Consider the following 27,963-nt stretch of genomic DNA (forward strand, 5'->3'; position numbering starts at 1 on the left):
TGGTCCTATGCCACATTTTTAACCATTTTCCTTAATTAAAATGGGCACTGACCCAGATGCTGTTGAACAATTCTAATACATTCAAAAGAACAAATAAAGCAAAACCCCCAAAAAAGCTAGAACACAGAAGATGACTGCCATCATACCCAGGGTAACAGCTATGAAGGGTTTTCACCTTGGGGACAAGGGGAACAAATACATCAGCTACACCCCTCACACAGTGAAACATCTGCTTCACCACTGCTCCTACACATTCTCCTGAGAGAACTGTGACTGCCTAATCTCTTAAATAAACAATCTTGGATGCTTCTTTAATAGAGACAATTTTCTGTTATTTGCATGTTTTTCATGTTTTACTGTTCCCATTTCAGTCCTCACAGTTCACAGCAGAAAATGCCTTGGTACACTTGCCTGCTCAACATTACTTTGCCTTCCAGCCAAGGCAGAGGAAGAGGAGCCTTTTCTCTTTCTCTGCTCACTGTGAACTATGCAAGACACATACTTGCAGAAGGCCACAATATTCAGGAGCATCCTCTCACTCTGAATATCCTGTAGGATACACCCTTACTACTTCTTGGAAGTCAAGAATAAGGCCTCCAAATAGAAGAAATCTATTCAGACCAATCACCCAATATGAACAGCCTAAAATGCCGAAGTCCTCTTAAATTAGCAGGGATTTCCTCAATCAGACAACATTGTGCAGCCAATAATCATCCACAAATCTTCAGTTCTTCAAGTATTTCTGCATGTTAAGTACACACCTCGACACAGCTATTTCTTGATGTGTATATTAGAATACAAGCATCACTTCTTTTATACTCCTGACTGATAACAAGCATAATTCAGGTGCAGCAAAGCTTTTTGTCTCTTTTTCTGAAGCAGCAAGGGATTTGCCTACACCAATAACTGCCATGTTAGGAGATGACAAGTTTTCACAGCTGTGCTGCATCCTACAACTTTTTTTTGAAGAGTGGAATATAAATTATTATTTCTATTAATATGCCTTCCTTTTTCAAGTTTTATATTGTGATTAGATAACAGCAAAGTCATTTAAGGAAATCTTGTAAAATTATAAATATTGTCATTATTACGTATATGTACTTTATATTAATTACGTAAATGTATTCTAAGACTTAGTTTAAGCTTAAAATGAAACAGAAGCATCTGTTGAAAAATGCCATAACCCTGTGGCAGCTGCTATTAAACCATTAACAGTATCAGGTTTCATTTAAACCAGATTTACCATTTTCTGTAACAGCCCGTGGGAAAGCTAAAAACATTAGGCACAAATTACTGACAAAAGAGATCCTTAATCAAGCCATACATTTCATTTGGCTAGCTGGGTGCTAGATAGTAACCTGTGTGCTACAAATTAAAGGTGATGGTTATAAGGCAGTGATCAAAGACAGTTACCTGCAATATCAAACAATCCCAAAGCATTCGCAGATGAAATCACTGCTCTTTCACAGCCCCCTTTTCAGTTTCTCTCTTGCTACCCAGGCTGATCTTGTCTTGAGAATAATTCAACAGTATATGCTCTTCTGATAGCTTACATATAAACAGACAGTGGTCAAGCAGCTGGTGTAAGGGTAATCATTGTCACTATTAAAATTTTATTTCTTTGTTTCTGGTTCACAGTTATTGATCATTTGATGTAAGCTAGATCTAAACTGCAGACTCACTCTTTGGGACTGGAAGCATCCTTTTGTTTGCAGCTACAGGAGCTGGGTGTTTAAACCACGCCACAATGGAAACACATAATCATAAAACATAAGCAAGGACGTTATAATACACCCACCTCTACACGGTCTGAGGTTGTAAGGACTATAAGGAGTCCTTAAGCATGAACACTGCGTGCCTGACCCAGGTAGGACAGTGTCACACCTCTCAGCTTAACACGGTCAAATAAAACATACCTGACAAATAAGGAATTTCTTTCTGTTGAATCCATACAAAAATCCCAGCCAAGCTTGTACTTGTTACTCTATGCCATCATGCCAAACATTCATGCAGGTGCCTTTAGGTCCATGCTAAACTTTTTCCCACTGCCACAACAAACACACTCTGTCACAGCTCACCCACAGAGTCAGAAAGCCCTGGGAGAAAGGAGAGAGCTCAGCCCTGTGCCACCTGCCCTTCATTAGCCTCCTCCTCGGCTGTGAGCCTGAGTTGGGATTTGGGATACGGCCAGCACAGCCCTTAGGCATGTATGCACAAAGGCATTTAGGCAGATAGCTCAGATTGAAACCCACGGACCTTGAATGCCTTCGTGCCTCTGTGGGTTTGAGCTGTTGTGCTCAGGTGCAGAGCAGGGAACAGCTCAGGTAAGTGGAGGAGGAGGACAGGGATCAGTAACTTCTCTACTTCAGGAGACTCAGAGCAGTGCCTGGGGTAGACAGGCAGCTCAGACTGAGCAGTTTGTTCTGATGGATTTTTTTGGTTCTGAAGAAAAAAAATATAATTAGAAGCTATATTTTCCCTGCTGGTGCTAACCTCATTTGAGGCACTATCTGGTAAATTAATCCACAAGCCTGCACCAACCCTGTTGACATTCAAAGAGCATGTACTACCTAAGGACATCTTCCTGGGTTTTGAGGGGTCCACTCTCCAAAACCTTACCTCAATGTTTCTCCTTACTCAGGTCAAATTTCCACTGAGGTCTGTGAGGTATAGAGAGTTTTACAGTGCTATGAAAGCATTGAGCACCCCCCTTTCACTGGTGTAATTTCTTCTGCAAAGAGAGATGCGGCAGAGAATAAATAATGCTTGCGTGTGCCTGCACAGGCACAAGTAATACTTCTTAGTCTGCAGTTAACAGTGTTGCATTTAATTGAATTAAATCATAATGAACTAAAATTATCTCCTGCCACTGTTTCTGAATTCAACTGTTTTATATCAGTTTTATTGTAATATATCTTACTTTCCCATATGCCACCACAGTTTCACTCTATAGAGAGAATGAATTCTATTTGAATATTTCAATAAACATATCTAGTGTGAGCTTTTGGGGGCTTTTGTCTGACTTACTATTGGGCTTTAACCTTGTCAGAAAAGAAATAAACTTTTTCTTCTTTCCTCTGCAAATGCTTTCAATTTAGAAAAAAAAATAGACAAAAGTCACACTACTTAATTCATAACACATAAAAATTTGACCAATACAATTCAAACAGATTAAGGTGAATTTAAATATGCAAAGACAATTCAATATTTTCTTGTTATAGAGAAGAATCTTTAAAAATGCCATAAAACAGCCCATTTCTGATTATGAAAACAACAGCTCATGAATGTCAGTGGTGTAAAACACAGGTATAAAATCTTTTAAATGGGAAACAGCTCCCATCATTAACAAATAAAAATAACTTTACTATGTCAAATGAATAGTTCTGGAGATGAGGCTGTTATTGACAGGCTGTTATTGTTGTTAAAGGGGAGCTTTCACAACCAGATTTCAAGCTCTCCCTGTTTATATGCAAGGCCAGCATACAGGCAGGGAGAAGGACATTCTTAGGAAGTGTTTGTGTAACTCTGAAATTTATAAAAGGCCAGAGGGGAGGAAATATAAACCTGGACTGAAGTAAAAATAAAGTATCATTTTATTAGGGTTTTTTTCAAAAGTCCCTATCTATCACCAGAATGTTCTGGAATAGCTTAAAACTTATTTCCCCAGCTTTCCATCACTGCCTGTCTTCAAACAAGTATCTGAATACAAAATAACACACAAAAGAGATGAAGACCATACAGTGACATATCATTCATTTCCCCACAATTACTTTTTTCCCCCTGTTCTCTAAGAGAATAGGCCTTTCAAGCCTGGCACAGGTAAAATTACTCCTCTCTGTGCAGCTTGCAGGTCTCCTCAGGCCTCCAAGCAGTACCACCATTTTTCCTGGCACCTAGCATCCCTGACAAGAGTAGACTACGGACCAGAAGCTGTTGGCCCACAGCACATAAGCTCAGGCTCATGACCTGCCAGGAGCACAGGACAGCAGTATTTGTAAGCAGGCAATTTATTCATTGCTTTCAGTGGTGGCAGAGAGCAGGATTCCTCCTGACACACGGTGCCAAATCACCCCAGAGTCACGACAAGTGCCCCAGTGCAAACACCTGCCCTCCCCCATGCTACCAGAGCAGCGACATCTCCCCATTGCCTGCCTCTTCTCTAGGAGTGATAACTCAGCCCATAGTTAGCTCCAGCAGCATCTCATGCACAAGTACCTTACACCAGAGGACCAGAATCTGGCCTTTTATCTTCCCTAATATAGAGGAATAATGTTTGCATTCTGTGAGCTTTAGCCTCTGCATCTGTTGCTAATTGTCCTGGCACATCTGCTGCTAATTCTTTTCTGCTCTTGGACCAGCAGGGAGTAGTAATGTATGGTACATCCAGCTCCTGCCTCCCTGAGCGCTTCTGGTGATATACTGGCCTGGGTGGATTCTGACCTCATCTTGCGAGGGAGTAGCTGTCTTTGTGAGAGGGAAGCAGGAACCCCAGTTCATTCTCCTGACACTCCCATTTCACTTATTTATCCCTGAGACTGATTTCAGCACGGTTAGAGCATGAGCTTTCCAGGATAACATGGACTACAGACACAATACAGCAAAGTTTATTTCTTTTGTGTCAAGAGGACACGTACTTTGCCCAGAAACCACTTGGAGCCAAGGAGTCTCATGAAGACGTGGCTCGTTCGGCATGCAGGGCTGAGTCACGCAGCAGTGCCGCTCTGCCTGCCCCAGGCTCCAGAGGAGGAGCAGGCAGCTGTCCTCTCTTTCGTGGTCCAGCAGCTGCTCCATCTCATGTCTCTTCCCTGATGCTGTTCTGGATTCCCCATCACACCTCAGGTAGCCATCTGTTCAGCCATAAGCTTCAGTCCAGCCAGGGATGCAGCAACACTCACTCCGCAAGGGAAGCAGTGACAATCCAGAGCTCTTGTTCCTTTGGCATTTCATGGATAGCCCGGACTTGGTTAGGCTCTGCTCTCTTTCCACAAGAGAGAAAGACAAGTCTCTGAGTACAAAATAGTTTTTCCTTGTGTTTTCTGCTTAAAAATTGTGTGATTAAACAGGATCGCTTTTTGTTCTTTAGTTGCATAAAGTATTCTTCCTATTTCTGTCGTACAGCTTTGCAACTACCCTGCTCATTCTGAGCTCACAGATAATTATTTAAAACGTGAAATTCTTTAAAACCAAGTATGTAAAGGCAAAAAAAAAAAAAAAACCACCACAAAAAACCACAAAAGAATCCCAACATTCCCATGACTTGCAAATCTGGACCAAAACACAGTTTAAGTCCCTTTTCACAGTTCCAGACTGTCAGCTCTGGTGAGTCATGGAGATGCTCTTTTTTTTCCAATTACAGAATTTTTTTGTTGGGGCTGGCAATAATTTTGTTCTTGGTGTTCTCTGTTGTTTGGGATTCACTTGGAGCTAAGGATACAGGCAGAGGTTGCATTCTGCCTTCCTGCTGGTTTGCCCTAGATAATGTATGACTTTTTTACAACTATTATATCCTATGGCTCACGTCAAAATCTCTTACAGATATAATTTCGAATTAAGTGGGGAATAAACCATGGAGTGGTTCAAAATAAAATGCTGTCCCCAGACACTTTTGATGTTTAACATATGTCTGCTAGATTTACCAAAGCAGGCTACATACTTTCCTCTAGTCAGATATGATGCATTGTAAGATAGATCACATTTCTGACATTTTTGGGCAGCATGCATTGCTTTAAGGTGATCCAGCACACACACTGCATTTCAGCAGGTGTTTCCAAGAAAAATCTCCACTGGAGCACAATGACCAGACAACATGCAAAAAATAACTCAAATTAATCACCGAAAAAACAAAACTCGGGATAAGTAGTAACCTTTTAGATATGTAAATAAAGTGCACAGTGCTAAACAAAGTAGACACACCAGATTCTAATATGTAGTAGCTTTGTAAGAAATGCTCGGAAAATGTTCATTTGGAGTTGTTACAGAGATATCTAGTAAATGGCAAAGACCAGACCCCCAGACAAACTCAATAAACAAAATAAGAGCAGTAAAAAGTATGAGTTTCTTCTCTGTGAAAAAAACATCAGCACTGCAGTCTTCAAATAAATACAAGTGTCTGTATAAGCTTAGTTCTTGAATTTACCAAAAGGCTCACGTAGCACATTTTCATCCCAACTACAAATAATTGCATCCAGGGAAAATTTAAGTGGCTCTCATTTTGAAAGTCCTCTGGCACTGCCAAGCACTATCTTTTTTTTGTTTTATTGTATCAAACTCTTATGTTATGTCCTATAAAGTGTCCTAGAGCTAGATGTTCTTCACTTGTGCCAGCCTTTCACTCAAGAATAAAATAAACCAGAAGGGGAGGAGGAGGAGGGGGAAAAGGGAAGTTTGTGGTCTACTTTTCCCAATACCTTGTTTTGTAATTATTAAAAGCATCATAGTCCTTAGACAGCTGCTGACATACAGAAAATAATGTCCTTGAAACTGTTTGTTTCATCATATTTTAAGAATTAATACCTAAGGTCATGTTAATCAGTTTCTGATGTATGTAGTTTTCAAAATGCACTTCAGGGAAGAAAATGCTGGAAATGACTAATAACAACAAAGATATGAACTTTATTTGTTACAAATCTATCTCCAAATATGAACATTATCAAAGGACTTTGCCATCTGAAGTATTTAGGAAGGCTTAAATAAATAATAAATCCCTCATTCAGTGAAATAGAACATCCTCTCGTTCCAAGCAAGAGTTCAAATTTATTAATTTTGTAGCTATATTTTAAAATGAGTGTCAGCCCCTGCTAGATGACTGCATGATAAGTGTCCTGAAACTTCAGGAAAAGGCACTAAATTTTTCACAGCATTTGTGTTTCATTTTCAGTATAATAAAAATATGGTGCCCTTTTAATAATGAATAATAGATCTCCTGGTATGATTTACATGAGTGGATTAAATGTCATGTTTGAAAAGTTGCTGTTTTATTCATATTGAATTTCCCTCAAGTAAAACAAAATGGTACCCAGCTACTGCTATAATATTGCTAGTACCTCGCCACGCTGATACATAAATATTAACCAGTTGATATACTCTTTAAAAATCCTCAGTTCTGCGAACAGTTCTGTCAGCAATGGTATCTTTTCATGCACATGAACAGACTCAGTACTGTTCCAAGTTCCAGGTATGCTGGGGAAAAGTGTAGCACCAGTGCTTACACACTTGTGGAGCTCACACCTCTTTTGCTGAAGTGTCAGTTTTGAAAGCTCTCACAGAATAAGGATTGATGACAAATGGATGCAGTGAGACCAGAGTTAAAAACCAGTTTAGGGAGCTGAGCCCTGACACAATTGTCCCTGATTCTGTTCAGCAGTGCTGGACTGACTTCCCAGGTGACTGGACAGTGTAATGAATGTTTTCTAAATGTCACTTGAAGGCGGCGTCATTGGCTTATAGTGCCCTTCACAATAGCTGAAAATTTCCTATCTGAACTTCCCATTCTGAATAAAAACTCCTCTTAATAGGCAACATTTTTTCCTAAATAAGTGTTTCAGAAATTGCAAATACTTGAAATAGGAACGTATTCCTTAAAGGTTCCTACCCTGTAAGCAAAGTTGGCAATTTTCAACAAAATATTTTGGTCCTGATAATTGAAATTATAGCTGAAAATAGTTTTTTAAAAGAAGAGAAGCATTTTTATCACACTCCAATTTTTATTCCTTTGGAGCCAATTAATAATTTGATTCTGAAAAATAAAGATTTGTTCTTATTGTTGTAAATGTTTCATATAATTAGTTTAATGTCTACTGAACTTAAGAAAAGCCAGACAGGGAAGAAAAAAAAACCAAAAAAAAACCCAAAAAAACCCAAGAACTTTCTTTTTCTGAATGAAATTAAGCTTTTGCATACTGCAACTCATTCAAGCCATCATTAAGGTGAAGAATGTATTCTAGACTTGTTAACACTGGGACATAATCTTGTGAAGTAAAACATTGCTTTAAATACACCATGATCAAAAAAAAAATTGAGTGGCTGCTTAGGTCTTATCCACAGTATGATCTTATCCACCATGAGACAGCAAACAGGAAACAATACTTGTAAAATCCTTGTTCTAGTGTAAAAATGATGCAGTGACATCTGTACATGTGCCGCCAAGGACAACCTAGCTACATAACTGCCTTACTCTATGCACAGTAAGCATCTCCTCTCCTTTCCTATCCTCTCCTTACTCAACTTCCATTCCAGACCTAAGAAAAACCTGGCAGTGCAAAAATATATTGGAATTTTAGGAACAAAGCTTCTTCACCACCAATTAACCTATACTGCAAATTTTTAATCTCAAATTCACATTGAGTTTGTTTTATAATGTAGGTGAAACTTCAGAATAGCTCTCACTTTGCCTAAACCATACAGACTTAATCTATTAAAGCCCACAGCCCACTTGCATAAACTAAATAACAAAAATATCCTTGAAATGCTGAGTCTAAAACAAGTCCCCTTCAGATCATGCAGTCCGTTGCTATTTGTAAAATTGTAAAAAGTCATTTGAAACAGCAATCGTGTTTTACCACAATCCAAAGCATTCATATATGTTTCTTTCAGCATAATTTAAGAAAAATAAATTACTTGTGTGACTGTCTGGCCTTACTGAAGGATAAATAAAATTCAACTGGAGCTATTAGGAGCCTCTGTCTAGTATGTAGTCAGGGGTTACTGGGGGAGGTAGGTTGACAAACTAAAAAGGAGGACAATGAAGGAGCGGAAAGAGGGGAAGCTGGCAAGCTGGAGCAAAGAACATTGATTAATGAACAAAAAACATTTTTGAAAGGTCGGGTGTGCAAGTCAGACTAGCCCTGAGGCAGATCTAACTTACATGACCAGCACTTTCTGTACGCAGCAGGTAACCCACGCTGACACCAACTTTGCCGACATGACAGGGTTATTATTTTTGGAAGGATGTAGTGTTCTGGAACAATTTCTCTAATATATTAGTTAAAATTAGGCTTTCCTTCAATATCAAGCATGCATGTCTTCATTTTCACCATCTTTACACTGAACTCCTATTATTATTCTGGCCAGTGGAAACAAAAGCATATTCTTCATATATGAGCACTTCTATTTCTCACACCATAATATATCCCAGGGCAGCAGTGCTGAATGTAAGTTTCTGTTCAAACCCAGATGCTCACATCCAGTTCACCACTCAGACCTCACTACTTACCCTAAGTCTTGTGGTAGATGCTAACCATTTGAAGCCCAAAATTTGCCTCATATCTCAGCACACACACTAAAGGTTTCTTTTCAAACATACTTTAAGGTTGTGAACCACTACCAAGGTGGAAGATCAGAAAGGCAGAGTCATCTACGGTACAACAAACCCTGTGTCTCCAAAATGAGCTGTTGGAGAGGGTTCTCTAAAACTGTGGCTTTTGCTGTACATCACTCAGTAATGAAGTCAATAGGTCATTGAATCCAACTCCTGTTCCTGTATTTTAAGGGAACTTGCCCAATTCCTGCACCCAGTTCACTAGTCTAAAAATGAAGTTTGGTGAAGATGCTAATTAAATGTACCCTGTGAAGTTCCAAGAGCATTTTGAAGCAAACCTGAAAGTGCAACACCTGCAAAGACCTAGAAGAAATGGGATGCTGAAAGTAAGAAGCAGGACATGCTAGAATCATTCAGTCCTAGTGCCAAGTCTTCTTCTTTCAAGACAATACTTCAAGGCAAACAACCCAGATGTGTGCATCCTGCTTAGGAGGGCATCACAGTAATCAGTGATTTCTCTGACAGATGTGTGGATTTGTTTTAACATCATGTGAAAATCCCATTCGCAGTTTCCCTCTCTATATATGCATTTCCTTTTGCACCAATAGCTGTATCTACAGACACTGCTCATTATCCATTACAGGTGAAAAAGAATTAAAAAGCAGAAAATGTGACTTAGCAGCACTTTATGTATAACAAACCCAACATCTGAAATTACCTATCTGCAAGTAACTGAAGGCATCAGTGCCACACATAAAAGTTGCTTTATCTGAAAGCTCTTTGGGATAGGAGCTGTCTGTCTTTCCTGTATGTACACAACAGAATATGTGGAGGAGGAAATCTACCATTCAGGTCATACCATAAAATAAACTACTGAAAACAGAAAAGACTCCTCGTTATACCAATGCCTCATAACATGCACAAAAAAAAAAAAAATCACTCTGAGAGAGATGAAGATTGTTTTTTAAACTGTAAAGAAGATTTCAAGTGCCAGAAAGTTTGTCTGAGACCAATGTTCCAACCAGCATCAGGCATTAGCTCCAACAGTGAGCAACTGGCACACAACAATCCTGCCATGCACAGCATGCTTAGGCAGGAAAATATGTGTGCCTCAGTTGCAAAAGACAGAACAGAGCCTCAAGTGTTTGGGCTTCTTCCAAAATAATCCAAATGCTGCTTTTTTGGCAAGTGGGGGTCAATGGAGCTAAAAACTCACAGAAGGATTTGGGCATTCATGTGTTTATATACACCCACTCATTCATTTATTATTCTAAAGCTACTTTACAGAAATCAAATTACATAGCTGACAAGCTGCATAGATAAGAGAGAATAAAAGTAAAATTTAAAATTAGCTGACAACACTATATGATGTAGGATATGTTTGGCACCTTTAAAGTGAGTGATGAGGGTTAACCTAGGGGGGAAAATATTGTACCTTCCTAAATTGCACCTTAAATTATTAAATAAATTATTAACATGATGGAATGCATTAAATATATAAGCCTAAAGGAGAAAGGTGGATGTGTTTTAACTTTCAAAGCATAGACAGAATATTTATGAAGTGTTGCTTACTGTCTGGATACTTTGTCCAAAGTAGATTTCAGTGTTGTAGAAGTTTCCACCGTGACTAACAGGCCGTGTTGTCCTGGCCTGAGGCTGCTCCTCCAGTTCAGACCACTCCACCACAGCACCACCTAAGCAACTGAGAACAGAAACTTTGAGAGTGTAGAGGCCTTTAGGGACCTTATCTTTGACTCCCCTCAGGCATCTGATGTGAATTTCTAGTGGCTGTGGCATCTTGGAGCAGTCAACCTAGGGAGAAGGTTCAGAGTTACTGATCTGGGCTGGGCTCACTTCAACCACACAATTAGCAAGGACAAATTTCTTCCAGAAAATAACTACTGAAAAGCAGACAACACGCTTCTTGTTCAGCCTGCAATTACCTACTGCTTACCAAGGATCTGCAATTAGGGAGGTCAAAAGTCATAGAGATGGCAGATAAAAGAAAAAACAATACAAATACTACTAATAAAATGTTCAGCATCCTTGGGGGGAAGGTGGAGCTGGTGACGTATGACACCAGAAGACACTACCCTACAATAATGAGGCAGAATTAACTGGAAAACAATACCTTCAAAAATACAGCATGCTTTTCAAGATCGGCACAATATATGATGTGATGAGCAAGCTGCAGGCACAGAGTGAAAGACAGGGCAGGCCATGTTTTTATACTAATTATTAGCCTTGCCAAAGCTATTAGTGCTGTGTAACATTCAGACTATCCTTTCACCTTCTGATTATCATAATCAGATTCTCTTAAAAATAGTAATCAAAGTGCAACACGTGTAGAGTTTAATAAAAACTCCCTACAGGCACCTTTATTCCAAGTCCAGACAAAAAGAAAACATCTGCCGCTTGCCGTTGACAAGATGTTGTCTGAGTTTCAGAATATTTAGTAAGTAAATGCTTTTCTGGTGCTTTCCTTCTATGCTGAGCTTCCCAGTATAGAGGTACAATGGCATGATCTTTACCCAGCTTTGCTTGAATAATGGCATAAGGTCTGTCCCACTGTATCAGAAGATATTTTGGTGCTGTCCAAATGCAATCTGCAGGGTCAGGCACACAACAGGGACTCCCAGTTTGGCTCCAGTGTCGATTTGAATGGATAAAACTCTTTCTGCCATAACTAATTATATAGTGCTTAAAATCAGCATAGTTGTTTCTCTTTTCCCCAATAAATCAATTTCTTGCATTATTTTGAGAAAAGACTAGTGCTAGGTCTTCTTTTAATGCAGCTGGATATCAGAACCCATGCCACATTTAGGAATCACATGGCTACCTTGACTACTAGGTTTAGTGGTCTCACAGTTTAAGCCTACAGTAGCTAATAATCTCTTCTTTAATCCTGTCTTGGATTTATTTTGGAAGAGATAGCATATTTCCATATAGATAGAAAGCTTCTGGAATTAAATTAAGCAGTTAAATAAACAGCTGAATTTGTTAAACTTCTTTTGTTTCTCCACACAAACCATACTTAACAACTAATCTGAATGACAATTATTTTCAGCTTAATTAGAAAATCTTAATTAACAATGAAGATTTAACCTTAATATTTTTGGTTTCTGAATCATATATAAAAAAATTAACATTATATGAATAAATAAGACAATCTTTTTAAACCTCAAGGCAGGATTACTGATGCAGGCAGCCTTCGTTATTAAACACATTCTAAATTAAACGCCTCTATGAATTTTATACTGAAATATATTGTGATAGTTTTGCATGCCAAATGTGACATTTTGTATTTTAGATTCATCTTCTGTAGTAACTTTGGAAATGTCATACAAACAAAGATTTTGTCATTTACCAATGGAATTACTATGCATGGCCGGTTAGCCATCTCTTTTCTGGCTCTTCTGGTTGTTTCAAGTCAGCAAGCCATAAAAAATCTTTATCTCTCTGAAACACAGCAATTTGGAAGATAATCGAATAGTGACTGGGGGGCAGAAACGCCAGTCTGAGGAATTATACCACAATCTCTCTTGCATTTACAACCTTCCTCAAAGCGAGTGTCAGTCGAGTAGGAAAAGGAGATAGAAGATTCATCATATTTCAAGCCTGTCTCATTTGCATGGTGGCATAGCTGTCTCATCTCCTGCTGAAAGACTTTGCTTGGCCAGCGCTGACAAACTGTTTTGAAGAACTCTTGCCATGCCCAAATGATTCATCATTAATAGCTTTAGACATTCTTTTAAAGCATATGGTTACTTTTGCTGGAAAGCATATTTTGAAACCTGCTAAATTCTATCCTCTTAAACTATGAAAATAGAAAAGCAAAACCAAAATATAATAATGGAATGCAATTGATCCAGTGATTTAGCAGTTTGTATCAGGGAAAAGAGCACTCATATAGAATCTCACCTTCCCACAAGGTCCTGCTGCTCCATTTAATCCAGTATTCACATCTCTAAGGTTACCAACACTGGCTGCCACTTTTTCTTCAATTCCACTCTGCTCTTTTTTCAGTAGCTGACTTCCCACTCTGCAGAGGTTAAAATGGGAAGAAGAATGGAAAAAAATTAACTACAATGAATAGACAGAAAGCACTTGCTGTTGGAAATACAACAGTGCGATGTTTTCCTTGCACATACCATAAGATGCACCCAGGAGAAACAAGAGTGTGCTAAAGCAGAGAAATAGCTAGACTTCAAAAAGCAGCATTTAAAATAATAATAATTAAAAAAAAAAAAACAAGACCAGTATTTGTAAGTTGGTGTCACAGGTCAACATAAGGAACCCCAGATTTCACTGCCTGTCTGTAATCGGCTCTGTCCAGCATTGGGACTTAGGATCCAGGTCAAGAATATTTCAGTAGGAAGCCATTGCTTCTGTCACCACTTTGAGAACTGACTGACAGCTTCAATAAACTTGGAAAGGTTTTTTGAAAACACTGATTCTTTGGAGCTTAGGTTGCTCTAAACCATTAAAAAATGAATTCTGTTTTAAAAAATGAATTATGTTTTTTGTTGGCTTTTTTTTTCCAAAAAAGTATTGTAATTTTATATCTTACATAATTTATAAATCTTCAGAATATATACAGGACAAGAGCTATATATACAAATTATATACATGCACATACACAAACTTTCAGGTGTATGTAAACCACAGAACCTTCCTTGTTATTCACATGTTCAGTTCTTTCATCTTTAAAGTGATTTGGGGGGTAATTTATATAAACTCAAATTTGTTAGGTTTTTGTTTCTGAAGAAAGGTCACTATGGCATCACAGAATATCAGTAAATTGTGCAAGAATAGCCCAACACGGGATAAACCAGTGCTGCCCTTAGTGCACAGGATACACAAAAGGCACAGTACCCTATGGAGAAAACCTCGTTCCTAGAACACAGCAGGAGCAAATGCAAAACTAAGTCATTTACAATGAGCACTATAAAGCTGCATGCTTTGGCAATCCCAACCCAACTTTCAACAGACACAGAACCATGAGTAATTCCTCTGTTCCTAAGTGTCATCAGCATCTAAATGTTATTGACCCAAAGTAAAAACATCTGTAGATGCTCTACTGGCTTCGAAACACATTAGCTCTTGCCTCCACAAAGTGCTTTAGGAGGCCAGGGAGAGTCAGTCAGTCACACCAGTGCTGGTGATATTCCAGCCACACTTGCAGGTGGAGCCAGGGCAGGCACAGACAAAGACATGGTGGCTCTCAGAAGGTGAAGGCTGAGCAGGTTGTTCATGGCTCTGGGCTGGTTCTGAGCCATGCTGGAGGTCAAGGGAATTCTCTGCAGCTTCCTAATAGGAGCCACATAGAGCCAAGGAAAAAACACTGCATCATGTGCACTGGCAATGTGGGATGCCTACAACACAGGCATCAGAGAATAGGCTGTCTTAGGCTCCCAAGCAACACACCCTGTTAAATCTTCAGCCACCAAAAAAAGAAAAAAAAATACTATCACTTGGTGTTCAGTCAAAAAAAAAAAGAAGAATCAAGACTCAAAACCAACCACATTTCTCTGGACTGCACTTCTGAAGCATTCCTTCAGTATTTTCTGACCAATGCCATCATTCCCACTTTCCTCCTTTGCAGGATAGGTGATTATATGAGATGTCTCCACATTTGTAAAGATTAACAGGTAACATGGTTCTTCATTAAGAAAATTAGGGTCATGCTAAACATCCCAGACTCATGCATTCATACTACTTATGTAACATATGGGCTCAAATTCTCCTCTTCTGAAACAGATGCTCCTGCCCCCAAGATCATAGGACATCGCTACAAATCAGTTTCTATTCAGACCTTGCCTATTTTTTTCTTTGGAATATGTACATATTTACATAAGTAGAATTACCACTGCTTCATAGTTAAATGGTTTTCCAGATTCGTCTACAGCAGAATTGTATCACATAAATTCCTAAGCAATAACTGAATCAGTTGGAAGGTCTGTGTGGATGCTAGTGGCAATGAAGCACATAGAAATATTGCCCAAGCCAGAACTGATGAGAAATAAGGACAAGATTCAAATGCTAAGAAGTGAATATGTGAAGCACAGGGTCAAACACCTTTGAAGTTTTATCCCTGAGCTTTAATCACATCAACTTGGGTCCAGCTGTCCTAAACAGAAGTATATCAAAAAACAATTCTTGAATGGCTCTAACTAATTCATAGATCTGAAACATCTGAGAAGTTAAAGCATTCTCAAGGAGAGAAGTTGTTTGGAACTTTGTATTTACTTAGCTTCTCATGATAGAAATTATTTCACTTAATTTGGTTAGAGTTGCATTGACACAGGGGTTCATTAGGACGCCCATTTGCTTGCAATTCAATTTAAAATTAAATACACTTTGTTGTTGATTTTATTACTTTTAAACTACTGTATCTATTGCCTTTATTAGCTGCTAATACACAATTATTAAGGTAAACAGTTTTCATTACTGAACATCAAACATTTAAATAACCACATTTGATCTCTTTCCTAGTTGCACCATTTTTGTCCTTTCTCCGGGTATTAGATTGAAGACAATAATTTATTTGGTGAAGTTAGGCCTCTTTTGTGCTCAGCAGCATGCTCATCAGCTGTCACAGCTGAACATGGCTTCCTTTGCTCTGTTCATGAGGGTTATTTATTTCATCTGTTCATTTCTTTACAGGTAATCCAATGCATGTATTTATCTGAATGTCATTGATCATAAAAACTTTGCTCCAATTCCTACCTCCTTCACTCTCTAAGACTAATTCAGAGGCAAGGATGAAGAATGCTGGGAGAAGCCATTTGGTCACCTTTTGAAGTGCACTGTGTGTAGCCCTTAAAAACTACAACCCAAGCTGGGTATCTGAAAACAGAGGTAATCCAAAACAGAGACCTCTTTCAAATGCACAGGCTTAATGTCTCTAGTCCTGAGGTCCTTTTTCTGAGAGAAGTTCCCTCCATTAATATCTGTAAAGAACTGAAAGACCTTTAGAAGGAAAGTACACTAGATAGAATTACAAAATAGCCCTTATCTGACGTACCTTTGAAAGAGTTCATGAATCCTGGCTCTCCACTTTTGCTTCTTGTGGTGAGAAGCTCCCTTATGCATTGAGTCCCACATGCCAAGAAGAAAAAGAAAAATCAGAATTTATTTCCAAGTGTACAGAAATACCATGGAAATAAAAGCTATAAACATGCAATTTTCCAGAGGTTTGCCTTATGTCTTCTGGTTGAAGCTTTTCACAAGCAATAAGGAACTTTAGCCACCATTACTTTATTATGTTTTTTTTCCATTACTTTTTTTTCCTGTGTGTCTGTGTGTTTTCCCATGTTTACTGCACTACTTCCAAGAGAAACTGAGCTCTCATCTTGTTTTAAAAGCTTTTTGGTACAACGTATATTTTTATACAGAAGTGTCCTACAGTCATTATTACAAGACCTAGTCAGACAGACATATATAAGCATAGGTACATTCAAGTGTGTTTGCACACACACACACAACAAAACAGTACACAATGCAGTTAGGCTGACCAGAGAACTCACATCTTAAAGCCTTGCTTTAAATCTGCTCCAAATCTTGATGTCTTTCTTGTCTCACCACAAAAGTTTTTAAATCTTTTGGTGAGAAGGACTGGCATTTTTGAAGGTTATGGTGCGTGGGAGGCTAACTCACATGAGCAGTCCTCTCCCCCAGCAGTTCTGCAGCTCTCCAGCATGAAGCTGGAGGGCTTGAAGTTATTTTTCTCTTGCACAGCAAGCTGGAAAAGTCTTTCCATCTAGAAGCTAGCATCAGCATGTATTAGGCTGTGTTCTCTGTGCAAAAACTCATAATAACTGCTGAGGGCTGTACACTCATGAAAACAAAATTCTTCCCCATGACCTGCACTGTTCAGAGATCTTGCTGAACATTCAAGGGCATTTCTCATGTCTGGATCTTCTGCTGGGTGTCCTTGAGACCAACATAAAATGTGAATACAACACTACCAATACAGAATTTGAAAGCATCCTACTGTGTACCCTAGACTGTCATCCAAACATTGGGAAACTGTGTTCCACTTCTACTCTCATCAGGCCGGCCTCAAAGGCAAAAAGTCATTTTGGTAGGGAGACAATGCAACAATCAGTGGAAAAAAACTCCCCATTGGGGCTCCATATCTGGCTGTTAAAGTCTCTCATTTCTTCCAAATCTTTTAATTTTTTGACAAATTTCTGGCTGTTTTCAAGGAAGCATGGCAATGTCTGTTGAAGACTAAGGCAAAGCATCCTACTTATTTCCAAAATCAAAATTGTCAGAGTGTAAAAGCAGACAAAACCAACAAAAGCCTGTGCATGTAGCTTTTAATGTAACTTTTTTAACCCTGTAAAATTAAAGCAGAGACAACAAGGTTGCCTTAAAGAACAGTGGGATTTGTTGGCAGTCCCAACAGTTATCCTCAGATGGATGCAATAAATCCTCCAGGTCATCACATACAAACAATTACAAAGGTGGCATGGCAAAACTAGCTCAAAATGAGACCTTCCAGTTTTCCATATTGCAGTTGTGTCATGGGCAATGCTTCCTTCAACACTGCCCCTCCACTGGTGAGAACCATGCCCTCCTGCTCCTGGACAGCTTTTGGTTAAAATTTACTAGGACTCTCTAGCGCAGGACCCATTTCTCTCCCATCCCTACTGGCACTGATTTTCTTTCACCAGGCTGCTAAAGTACCACCTACCACTTCCCCAGGAAGGGCTGGGAGCTGGCTCTGCTCTGGAGTTCTGCTCCAGAAGAGCTGGTAGCTGTCTGGTTAGTCTCTGGTCTGTCAGAGCCACCTTGTGACACTTCCCACAGTCCAGCAGGCTGCAGTCAGCAGAGAACATGGCAAGAGGTTTCAAGTTTTGGGCAGAGGCAGTTAAAGCTAAAGTTCAGAAAGTTGGAGTAGTGTTTGGTTCACATTTTTTCTCCTGGACATAGCTCTTGGTGATGTCTGTGAAAGCTATTTCTGAAGTGAGTATTTAGATTAAGAAATAAGATGAAATAGTAAACTCACTAAATGTAAAATATCAAGTAGCCATAACATTGTAACAACATTCAGACATTACCACTCCAGATTTACACTGAGCCAGTACTAAAGTTTTCTTTAAAAAAAATTTATTTTATTACCAGACAGCTGTCCAATCCTCTTGTTTATCTTCCTATTCTTAATTAAACAACGAATATTCAAAAGAAAATATGAATCAGGCTTCTCTGTATGAACTGCACTGTTTTCCATCTCTGCTTCTAAAGTGGCAATGGGAATAAGATTTAAAACTATTTCTTCTGGACCCTAGTAAAATATTTGTCACAGTGTGTCATGATAATTTTTAAAAAGCTCTATCATCTACCTAATAAATTTGTTAAGTTTATTCAAATCTTATTGAACAGGAAAAGTGCAATGAGTCATGGTTAATATTTCTTTACCTATACTAAGAAAAAAAATATCAAAAATTCAGTGCTCAAGGTCCTATTCAGAAAACCTCTATGAGTCTGTAATACATCTTCTACATGATTAAAAAAACAGGAAACTTGCTTTAAAATGAATTATTCACCACCTTGAATAAATTTCCATCTTTCCTATTTGCAAAACCCCTAAGTCAGTTATGTAAATTTTAACCTACACTAATTACCTCAGGGGTGTGCAAGCTAAAGGAAAGTAGATGCAGTAGAAAAAAAAAAAAATCCCAGACATTTCCATCACCAGGAAGCAATTTCATAGAGGAAAAAAATGTCTAAGTTTTCAAAAACAGAGCAGCCCACATACATTCTTTTTTTTTTTTTTTTTTAATGTGGAATAGACATTTCTGCAATATCCCTTGAACTAGAGCTTTACTGGAATAAACCAAGTGCCTTTTCTCAATGGCATGTACCATGGCACACACAGCAAGGCACTTGCTTCTCATCATGACACCAGCATTGTCTAGACTGTGACAACGACCCATTGTTGACAATGGGCGTTCCCAAGGAGAAGGCATGAAATGTGGTTTAGCTTCAAGTCTCTATAGACATTGAGGACCCCTTCAGAAAATAAGTGGCTAAAATCTGCAAACTGCTGGTCCGGGAGGTACTGGGAAAAGTGGGGAGTTGTTTGAAGGCAGAAGGGCTCAATCACAGCACCACTTTGTCCTACTCCCCATCCTGACACCAGGCTCTGCTGTAGCTGTGAGCTCCTTCACACATCTCTCCTGGTTTCTTCATCAGCTATCTTAAGGTCTAATTACACAAATGGCCTATCTACTGATTTCAGAGTATGTTGTCAAGACCAGGGCTTGAAAAGGTCTTTCAGTCTGGGGTCAGCCTAGACACACACAATGGTGCACAAGAACCTGACTCAGCACTACTAATCAGTGCTGACTGGATATTTTCAGTGTCAAACTACTTCACAAATGGCAGGATCTGGTTGTACAGTACTTTTCAAAAAATTAGCAAAATTAAACAAAACCCCACTCAAACACATCCTTTCCTCTTGAAAGCAAGCCTACAAAATTCAGCAAAGCTTTGAAGCAAAATCAATTTGGCTTCTATTGTTCAGCAAAAAATGAGCATTTAGGGAAAACGTTTACACACACACCCTCTTTTTCGGTCAGTCCTAGTCTATTACAGCCTTCTGCTGAGGAGCTCTCCGCATTGCAATTTAAAACAGCCAGTGGACAACTGGCCTTGGTGAAAATCCTACTCCATACAAGGAGTGCTGTAGAGGTCCACCTTCCTGCATGTCTTCCTCACCAGGTCAGGGTGCAGCAGAGGCACAGCCTGTGGGGTCTCCAGCAGCATCCCACAGCCCACAGTGATCCTACATGCAGAGTTGGTGCTTCCCCTTCATTACACCCCTTGAAATATCATGCTGGTACACCACAGTGCATGTAGTGCTGTCTTTTTCTAGGTTCAAACAGAAATCAAATTAAAATATTTTACATAGAATTTCCATCTCTGCATCCTAAAATATATTTCAGTGGCGGAAATCCTACCCACTCTATTTTTATGGATGGGAGAAGGGAGAGCTGACCAAGCAAAATGTCAGCAGGACTAGAAAGAAAACCCAGATCTCTAGTCCCATTGGTGCCACCTAGTTCTCCTCCTTCACAGTCTGGCTGCTGTGTGGAAATTAATTCCCAGTGATTTCAATACCTAATGCACTGTATACCACAAAACAAGTTAAAAGCTGAATAAACATTTGAGATGAACAAAAAAAATATTGCAAGAAAAGTTAACATTCTTTTCAGGCAAACTGAAATTCTGAGAGGCTTATCTGCTCCATGTTAACTGTAGAGAGAGATCACAGGGAAGGGAGGCATAGAGAGTTTAAATGAGTGCTCTTCATTGGAAGCAACATCTAAAGGGGCTGGATAAGAACTGCTCTGCAAATTGCACTACCTGCAGGAATTTGTGTGACCTTGATAAGGAGATGGCCACAAACCAGAAAGTTAAGTTGTGACAAACCCTGGACACATGGTAGTATTATTGATGGTGCACTCTGCCAAAAAATGCACCACAAACTTAGATGTTTTTCAAAGAGAAAGAGAAAAAGCAACAAAGCAAATCCTCCCTGACTTTCCTTTCAAAGAGAAAATTAATTTACTGTTCACAAGAATCAAATTAAAAACTTAGACAATTGAGTGTTTTGTAACAAAACTCAAACTCTGTTTTAAAACTGATACTGCAGAACACAAAGTGAGATTTGCTTTAGTCGTGCTACAGTCTTATTACACTGAGTGATACAGATACATTTAGTGACAACATTATAGGCTGAGCATTTTGATAAATCTGTAAAGCACTGCATCATTTCTAACATAGCAGTGAGGACTGAGCTACCAGTCAACAGAGGAAAGTAGTATTCTGCTATCAAGGCGAATGCTTTTAAAGGAATATATATCAAAGACACTAATTTTGAACAGATATGGAAACTAGATTCAGCTGTAAAGTAGGTGGGATAAACAAGGACCTGAATTTCCTCAAAACTCAGAGATGTTCTCATTCAGGATTTTGATCCAAGATGATAAGACTGACAAATTAAAAGAACTTGAATCACTTTGCTTAATATGCATTGAGAAAACTCTGGAGAAATGACTGCTGCAGAGCTACCCAACTTCCCAACTTCTACAACACAAAAATTTTGCCTCTCCAGTCTCAAAACAGAGAACTCATTCTTCTCATTTCTGTCTTGCTGTTCACAGAGAGATAATCTGTACTTTCTTCAGAACCACCAGGTGCTCCTTCAGATGCTTCCTACTTCACAGTTGAGAAGATGAAGCTTCAAGGTCATAAACCTTCGGTATCCTCATCAAAATCTAGAGAGTGTTGTAAGAGAATGGAAGGCCATTTATGAGAACACCTGACCATCATGGCCAAGCACCGAAAATATGTAATGCTGAAATGTCTTTTGCCACTGTTTAAGAGACTTTAGGCAGAAACATCTAAGCCCATCAAAGTTCCACAAGTTCAGATGTCTCCAGATTAGCCTGGAAACCACTTACTAAGATTCAGACACTTTTATCCTAAACAGTAAGATATAACAGAATATGCTACCAAGATAGGATGGAAGACACTAACCACATTTTATTAGGGAATACATTCCCTCCACCATAAAGCCATGCAGCATGAGCGATGCCAGTGAAAACCAAAGTGAACTATGCCAATCTATAGCTCTAAAATGAATAGTTTAAATTAACAATGGAAAAGTGTTCATAAGCCATACAATAAACTTCAGCATTTTAAAACTTCCCTCTACTTTTTGGATACTGACAGCAAATCGGAACACAACTGAAGGGAAACTGAAAGGAAATACCAGTCAGAAACACTGGATTTTTTTTTTTTTTTGTGTGTGTGTGTGTGGTTTTCCCCCATTCTTCTTCAATTTAAAAATGCTTGTCAATTTCAGCACAGAATGTTTTTATTATTTGTAAAGCCTTTTCAAAGTCCCTCATGAAACTTTAAACCTTTAATCCTCTTACTCTTCCACAAAGCAGGTATCTGATTTTAGGTCTGTTTTGCAGATAGGGAAAACTTGAGTCATGGCAACAAAATTTCTTGTTTCAGCTGCCCAAAAAAATCATGTTCAGGCCAGAGGTTACAATCTATTTCATCTTTCTGAGTCCCTGTTCTTTTTTCTGACTGTCAGTAAAGCACTGCCTCATAAATCTGCCTCCATTATAATTGTAATCAAGAAGTATAGACTTTAACTTTATCCAATAATTCCCATTTGTACTCCCTTTCACATCATCTTCTGTTTCTAGTGTGCAAACATATTTGAACACTTTATAATTAAGAGAGATATTCACTTACAATTAGTATATGAAAATTACAGAGATGGAAAAAACACTTTAAGTATGGTTTACTGTATGATTGTCTTAAATACCACAGTGGCAATGATAAGTTGCCATGCCTAATGATTTTTCTCTGTAAAGAACAGACTTCCTCCTGCAAGTCCACATCCTGCTCCGTCTCTGCTGAAAGGAAATTGTTTCACATATTCAGCTGAGCTCTTTCTCTGATTTGAATGCTGATATAAGTAACTATAATAACGTCACATTGTGCTGATGTTTCTTTGAGTGAACACATTGACTTTACTATATATTCTCATCATAACCACCTAGTCCTGAAAGCTGCATCTTTTCTAAAGGTCTGGCACAGCAATGAGAGAAACCAACTGTGCTAACAGGTTGCCAGCAGGCTGAACAACAGTGGTGATTTTTCAGCTTTATACTAAATAAATAAGCAGGCATGTAATGCAACTGGACTCTGTTTCACAGTATTTTAACATTTCTCAACTTACAGACTACTGGTTCTATTTCCCACTAACAAACTGATGTGCACTCCAAAGCCCTTAAAAAGTCTGGTTACACATGAAAAACCCAATATACCTCAAGATCAGGAGGTTGGACTGCACAGGCTCCAGATGTCTGGCTCTTCTCCACTTGAATTAATCTGTTCTACAAAGTAAAGGTCAGATGTGCATACAGCACAGGTTCCACTCAACAAATTCACCTCTACTGTAAGACTATGGAAGCAAAATTTTCCACCATATAGAATAATTCCTTTATCTACAGCTCAAAATCCATGTAATATATTAATGCTGCTGAGGATTAATTTAAAAAGCTTTAAAAAAAAGCTGTCATAAAAGCTAACCAAGGTAGACTTAGCTACACCTGTGACTACAGTTTGGCTCCAAATGTATTAAAATTAGAAATAAAATAACCCTGGGGGAAAATATCATTTTGGAAAATACACGAGCAACTAAAAATTTGGATTTATTGTACTTATTTTTTGCAGTTTTGTGCCTCTGTTCATCAGTAATGCTGATGCTTTCCTTACAATCCTCATCTGATTTGCTTCTTTTAACAGGTGGTCAGTACTTGATGAAGTCTCTTAAACTTCACCAGGATTTGGCAATCACTAACTCTCTTTGAAGACTCTTTCCAATTGCCTCTGTTTATTGAACCATAGAAATGGACTTCCTTACTGGAATTTATAGTGGGATAATGAGCCAGAGAGCTGACCAGTCAGATTACCTTAAGCAGCAGCAAATGCAGTATCATCATTTATAGCAGCTGTAGGAATCATTGTTCCAGCTCAATAGAATATCAAGAATTACTTCAGTTCCTTAATTGCCCTTCTGATCTTAAAGTGGGAAAGAACAGAGTAAAAATTAAATTAATTTATTTTTAGTGAAAAACATAGGAAATATGGAAGATTTTAATTGCTTTCATTTAAATATTTACTTAAATAAATATTGTATAATTCCTGGACTAAGCAATCAAAAAACTGTCATAATTTAGCAGAGCAGCTATAGCTATACTGGGGGTATTGTGACAGCACAGTGACATTCTGTTAACAAACATATAGAACATCTTTTCCACGATTTTGCTTATATTTATGTTTATTTCCATGCTCTCTCTTCAATCCACCCTGCTCCTTAAAATAAAATAAAATAAAATAGAATAAAGATATTTAGAAATCTCAGATTGTTGACCTACAGGGTGGAGAAGTCCCCTAACTACATATGTGGATTTACATCAGACTGTGGGTCTGCCCAGACGATGGGTACTTGACACACATCTGAGGGCCACAGACTCTCACTGAACAGGAAATCAGAAGTCCAAGGGATGGAAGCCAAATATCCCAAACATTGGGAAGTTCACCTTTTGTTTTTTGCCCCCAAAAATAGGTTTCTGTGGTATTTTTTTTCACAAGTGCAAGAGACGTCTGCCTATAATGAATTCAATGAGCTCAGCCTAATGATGGATTTCAAAAGAAAATTATGTGCTAAAGAAGATAGCCATAATTCCTACTATATCATGCAAATGAAATGGAAACTATTATACTAACTGACTGTAGAAATGCTTTGATAGTCAAATAATGTATGTAGCATATAGGTAGCTTGCCTAAAATGAAGTCACCCCCGCTTTTAAGACAGAATTAAAATTAAACATTTTTAGCTTTTGTATTCTTGACCCGTAATTCTCAGGAAGAAAAAAAAAAAAAGGAAAACAAACAAGGAAAAAATCCCCACCCCAACTCATTTACACATCACCCTCATTTAAAGTCTTGGTAAATGTCAAAATTTAAGTTTCTGCTGACGAAAAGTCACCTTCAACTCTGCATTGCTCTTAAGTGAGTATATTCCCACAGGAGTTATATTCAGAACAGACCATACAATGCTTAGTAGGCTAAAGCTTTGATGAGGGGAGGTCTGTAGGTACCATCAGGATATAAACAACCTTTCAGGTCCCTTCCAACCCAAACCATTCTGTGATATGACTCTATGACAGAATTACACAATGGGGTAGAACATGCATGCAACTGTGTGCTGGTGTTTTAACTGATGTTTATCAGACTGAAGTCTGATCCCACTGGTTAAATTCATGATTGGAGAATAAATTTACCATTGTACATGGTACCAAATTTTACCCATGTTCTATCCACTACTAATGAAAGGAAAACTGAGCTCTCCATCATCATATAAATTGATCTCTATGACTTGGCAAAGAGTCAGAGCAGTGATGATAATGACCCTGTAAGAGTATTAGATCTAATACCCTGAGGCATTAACCTCTGTTTAACCAAAAGGTAAATCTTTTGATGAAAGACAGCATTTTATTACTATCCACCTGCAACAAATAGCTCATTTCTTACTACTATAACTCAGCTGCTGGTACCAAAGAGCAAAACTTGCACTTTACATCCAGAGGCTCTTGAGTTATTCACATTGAGGTCATGGATCAAAACTGATTATATAGTGAAGATGACCAAGTCCTGTGAGATGCTATGCCCTGAACAGAGGGGTAAATGTAGCAGCTGAAACTGGCAGAGAGAGATGGAAGCTGTAAACAAATTACCCTGGTAAAGAATGATAACTAAGTTGCAGGAGGAGGGTGAGCAAACAGGAAAGATATTCTTGGCTTGTGGGGCAGTACTGATCCTTTCAGTCACATCATATTTTTTTTTTTTTTCTGAGAGAACCTACATAAAACTGAGTAGCCACTTTTATTGTCTCAGTTCAGAAACAGCAAAAATTCTCAGGTTGGTAGTACTTTCCCATGGAATTTTAATTCGTGTATAGCAAGATTATGTTGCCAAAAGCCCATCAAGTGCAATCTCACTCCAAGCACCACTGTTTGCTCCATCTTCAGCAGTCCGTCAGCTTTTGAGAGCACCCCATCTTTAAGCAAACATGGTAAGTCAGCATTATTTCAGGTATTTCCTTGCATATTTCTCTGCCCTGTAAGATCAAGTTCCACCCCTAAGCATGTGCCCCTGCATTATCTCATGACAAATGGTTTTCTGTGGTGCTCTGAATATCCAGCCTTGGTTGTACCTCCTCAGTTTCTACCACAACAGTCTCAAGTTTTGATTTTCTTGCAACAGAGTTTATTTTTCCTTATTGAAAGCAAATGTCACTGGGGCCTTTGAAATCCTTGTGTCTACACGGCAGGTCACACAAAACAGCACTGCTTTCCAAATTTAATATTCTTTAATGTATTTGTTAACAGAACATTGACATCTGCTTAATGCCTTCTTTGCAAGAATCTATCAGATCTCCCCTTATGCATTTCCTGCCAACCTCAGCTCTCAGTTTTTGCATTTACAAAACAGGACATGAAGTAAGAAATAATACAGCTTAAAGTTCCAGAGTTAAAATCTAACATAAACCCTTTTTCCAAAAAGTATTATATTGAGAAATGCATTTGCCCTTTCAAAAGCTTTGAATCATGGTCATCTAACACACTGAGCTGCTGTTTAAACAAAAGCCACCCATTTTTTGTAATGCTACAAAGCAGAGAAAAACAATGAACTAAGGGATAGATAGTTGATCCATAGCTATCCTTTTCATGCCAACACTTCAAGCAACCCTCCAGAGAAATCAGGTGCCCCATTGGAGAGAAATTTGGCAGCCTAAAAAGAAAAAACAGCAACTCAAGTGTGTTTCTGGACCTCACTTACAAAACCAGTCTTGCATACTGTAACATCTCACCTGGTATTTTTAACCCTTGGGCTCCTGTGGGTTTATTTTTCATTTTGTCAAAACAAAGGAATGTGAGGGAGATGTCTGTTAGACTCTTTTACTCAGCCCAAGGGTTAATTACTCAGTTTTGTAGACATTTGAAAATATTATGCTACCTCTAATAGCAAAATTGATAGAAGCTTGTTTCAGGCTCACTTTATGTCATTATGGCAGATTAAATTAACTAATCATAAATTATGCTGGCTAAAGTACATCTGCTACTCACTAAACCTGCAGAGAGAAGGGGAAGAGTTTTTCCACTGAATAAGAAGTAAATGCCGTGCACAAAATTAAAGACTTTTACAAACCAATAAACATACATTCAAGCAACAAAATCTGGAGCATCCCAAAGTCAGTAGCAACAGATTCTGAAGACCATGGCAGCAGTCTAACAATTAACCTGTAGTTGTTGTGGAAAAGCATCAACGCTGAAATGCTGCAGGGGTATATCCATGGATCAAAGAGTAAAGATGTCCATTAAAGAATAAAGAAGATCAATTAAACAAGAATTAGCATGCTCACATTATTGCTAGAAGTCTTGGTATACCAATATGACTGTAGTGGGTTGACTATGGCTGGATACCAGGTACCCACCAAAGCCTTCTGTCACTCCCCCCTGCAGAAGGACAAGGGATGGAAAATGCAATGAAGGGTTCATGGGTCGAGATAAGGGCTGGGAGAGATTTCTCACTAAAAATAATCTGGCAAAACAGGTTAGAATTGGAAATGTTAATTGAATTTATTACTAACAAAATCAGGACAGGATACTGACAAAGAAAATAAGGCCTTACAAACACCTTTGTTCTAGCCCTCTCTTCTTCCTAGCTCTACCTGCCCCCCACACCAGCCCAGGAAACGGAATGGGGGTTACTGTCAGACCATCACAGGCTGCTCCTGCCACTGCTCAGGGAGAGGAGTCGTTTCCCTGCTTCAGCTTGGGGTCCAGTTAAAGCTCAGCTCTCCATGAACTTCCTCAGCATGGGTCCATCCCATGGCAACAGTACTCCACAAACTGCTAGACACAATGAGGTCCTTCAGAGACAAACTGCTCTAGTGTGAGTCCCCCACATGATCACAAGTCCTACCAGGAAACCTGCTCCAGCATAGATTCCTCTCCATGGGTCTGCAGGTCCCACCAGGACCGTGAACCAGCATGGGCCTCATGGGCCTCCCACAGGATCCCAGTCTCCTCTCAGGATCCACC

The 27,963-nt window shown here is 38.8% G+C and overlaps 1 protein-coding gene across 1 annotated transcript in view; it reads right to left on the reverse strand.

The window, feature by feature from the left end:
• LOC110472633 (uncharacterized) overlaps positions 1-27,963 on the reverse strand; it is a 272,197-nt gene that overhangs the window by 103,227 nt on the left and 141,007 nt on the right. The window contains exons 8-10 of the mRNA XM_085571476.1: positions 16,284-16,342; positions 13,178-13,298; positions 10,829-11,068 (exon numbers count right to left, since the gene is read on the reverse strand). Coding sequence (XP_085427602.1) covers positions 10,829-11,068; positions 13,178-13,298; positions 16,284-16,342 — 420 coding nt within the window. The remainder of the gene's footprint in view (positions 1-10,828; positions 11,069-13,177; positions 13,299-16,283; positions 16,343-27,963) is intronic.

The sequence above is a fragment of the Lonchura striata genome, chromosome 2 (genome assembly GCF_050655825.1).
Source record: "Lonchura striata isolate lonStrDom1 chromosome 2, ASM5065582v1, whole genome shotgun sequence".
In the NCBI taxonomy this organism is placed as follows: domain Eukaryota; kingdom Metazoa; phylum Chordata; class Aves; order Passeriformes; family Estrildidae; genus Lonchura; species Lonchura striata.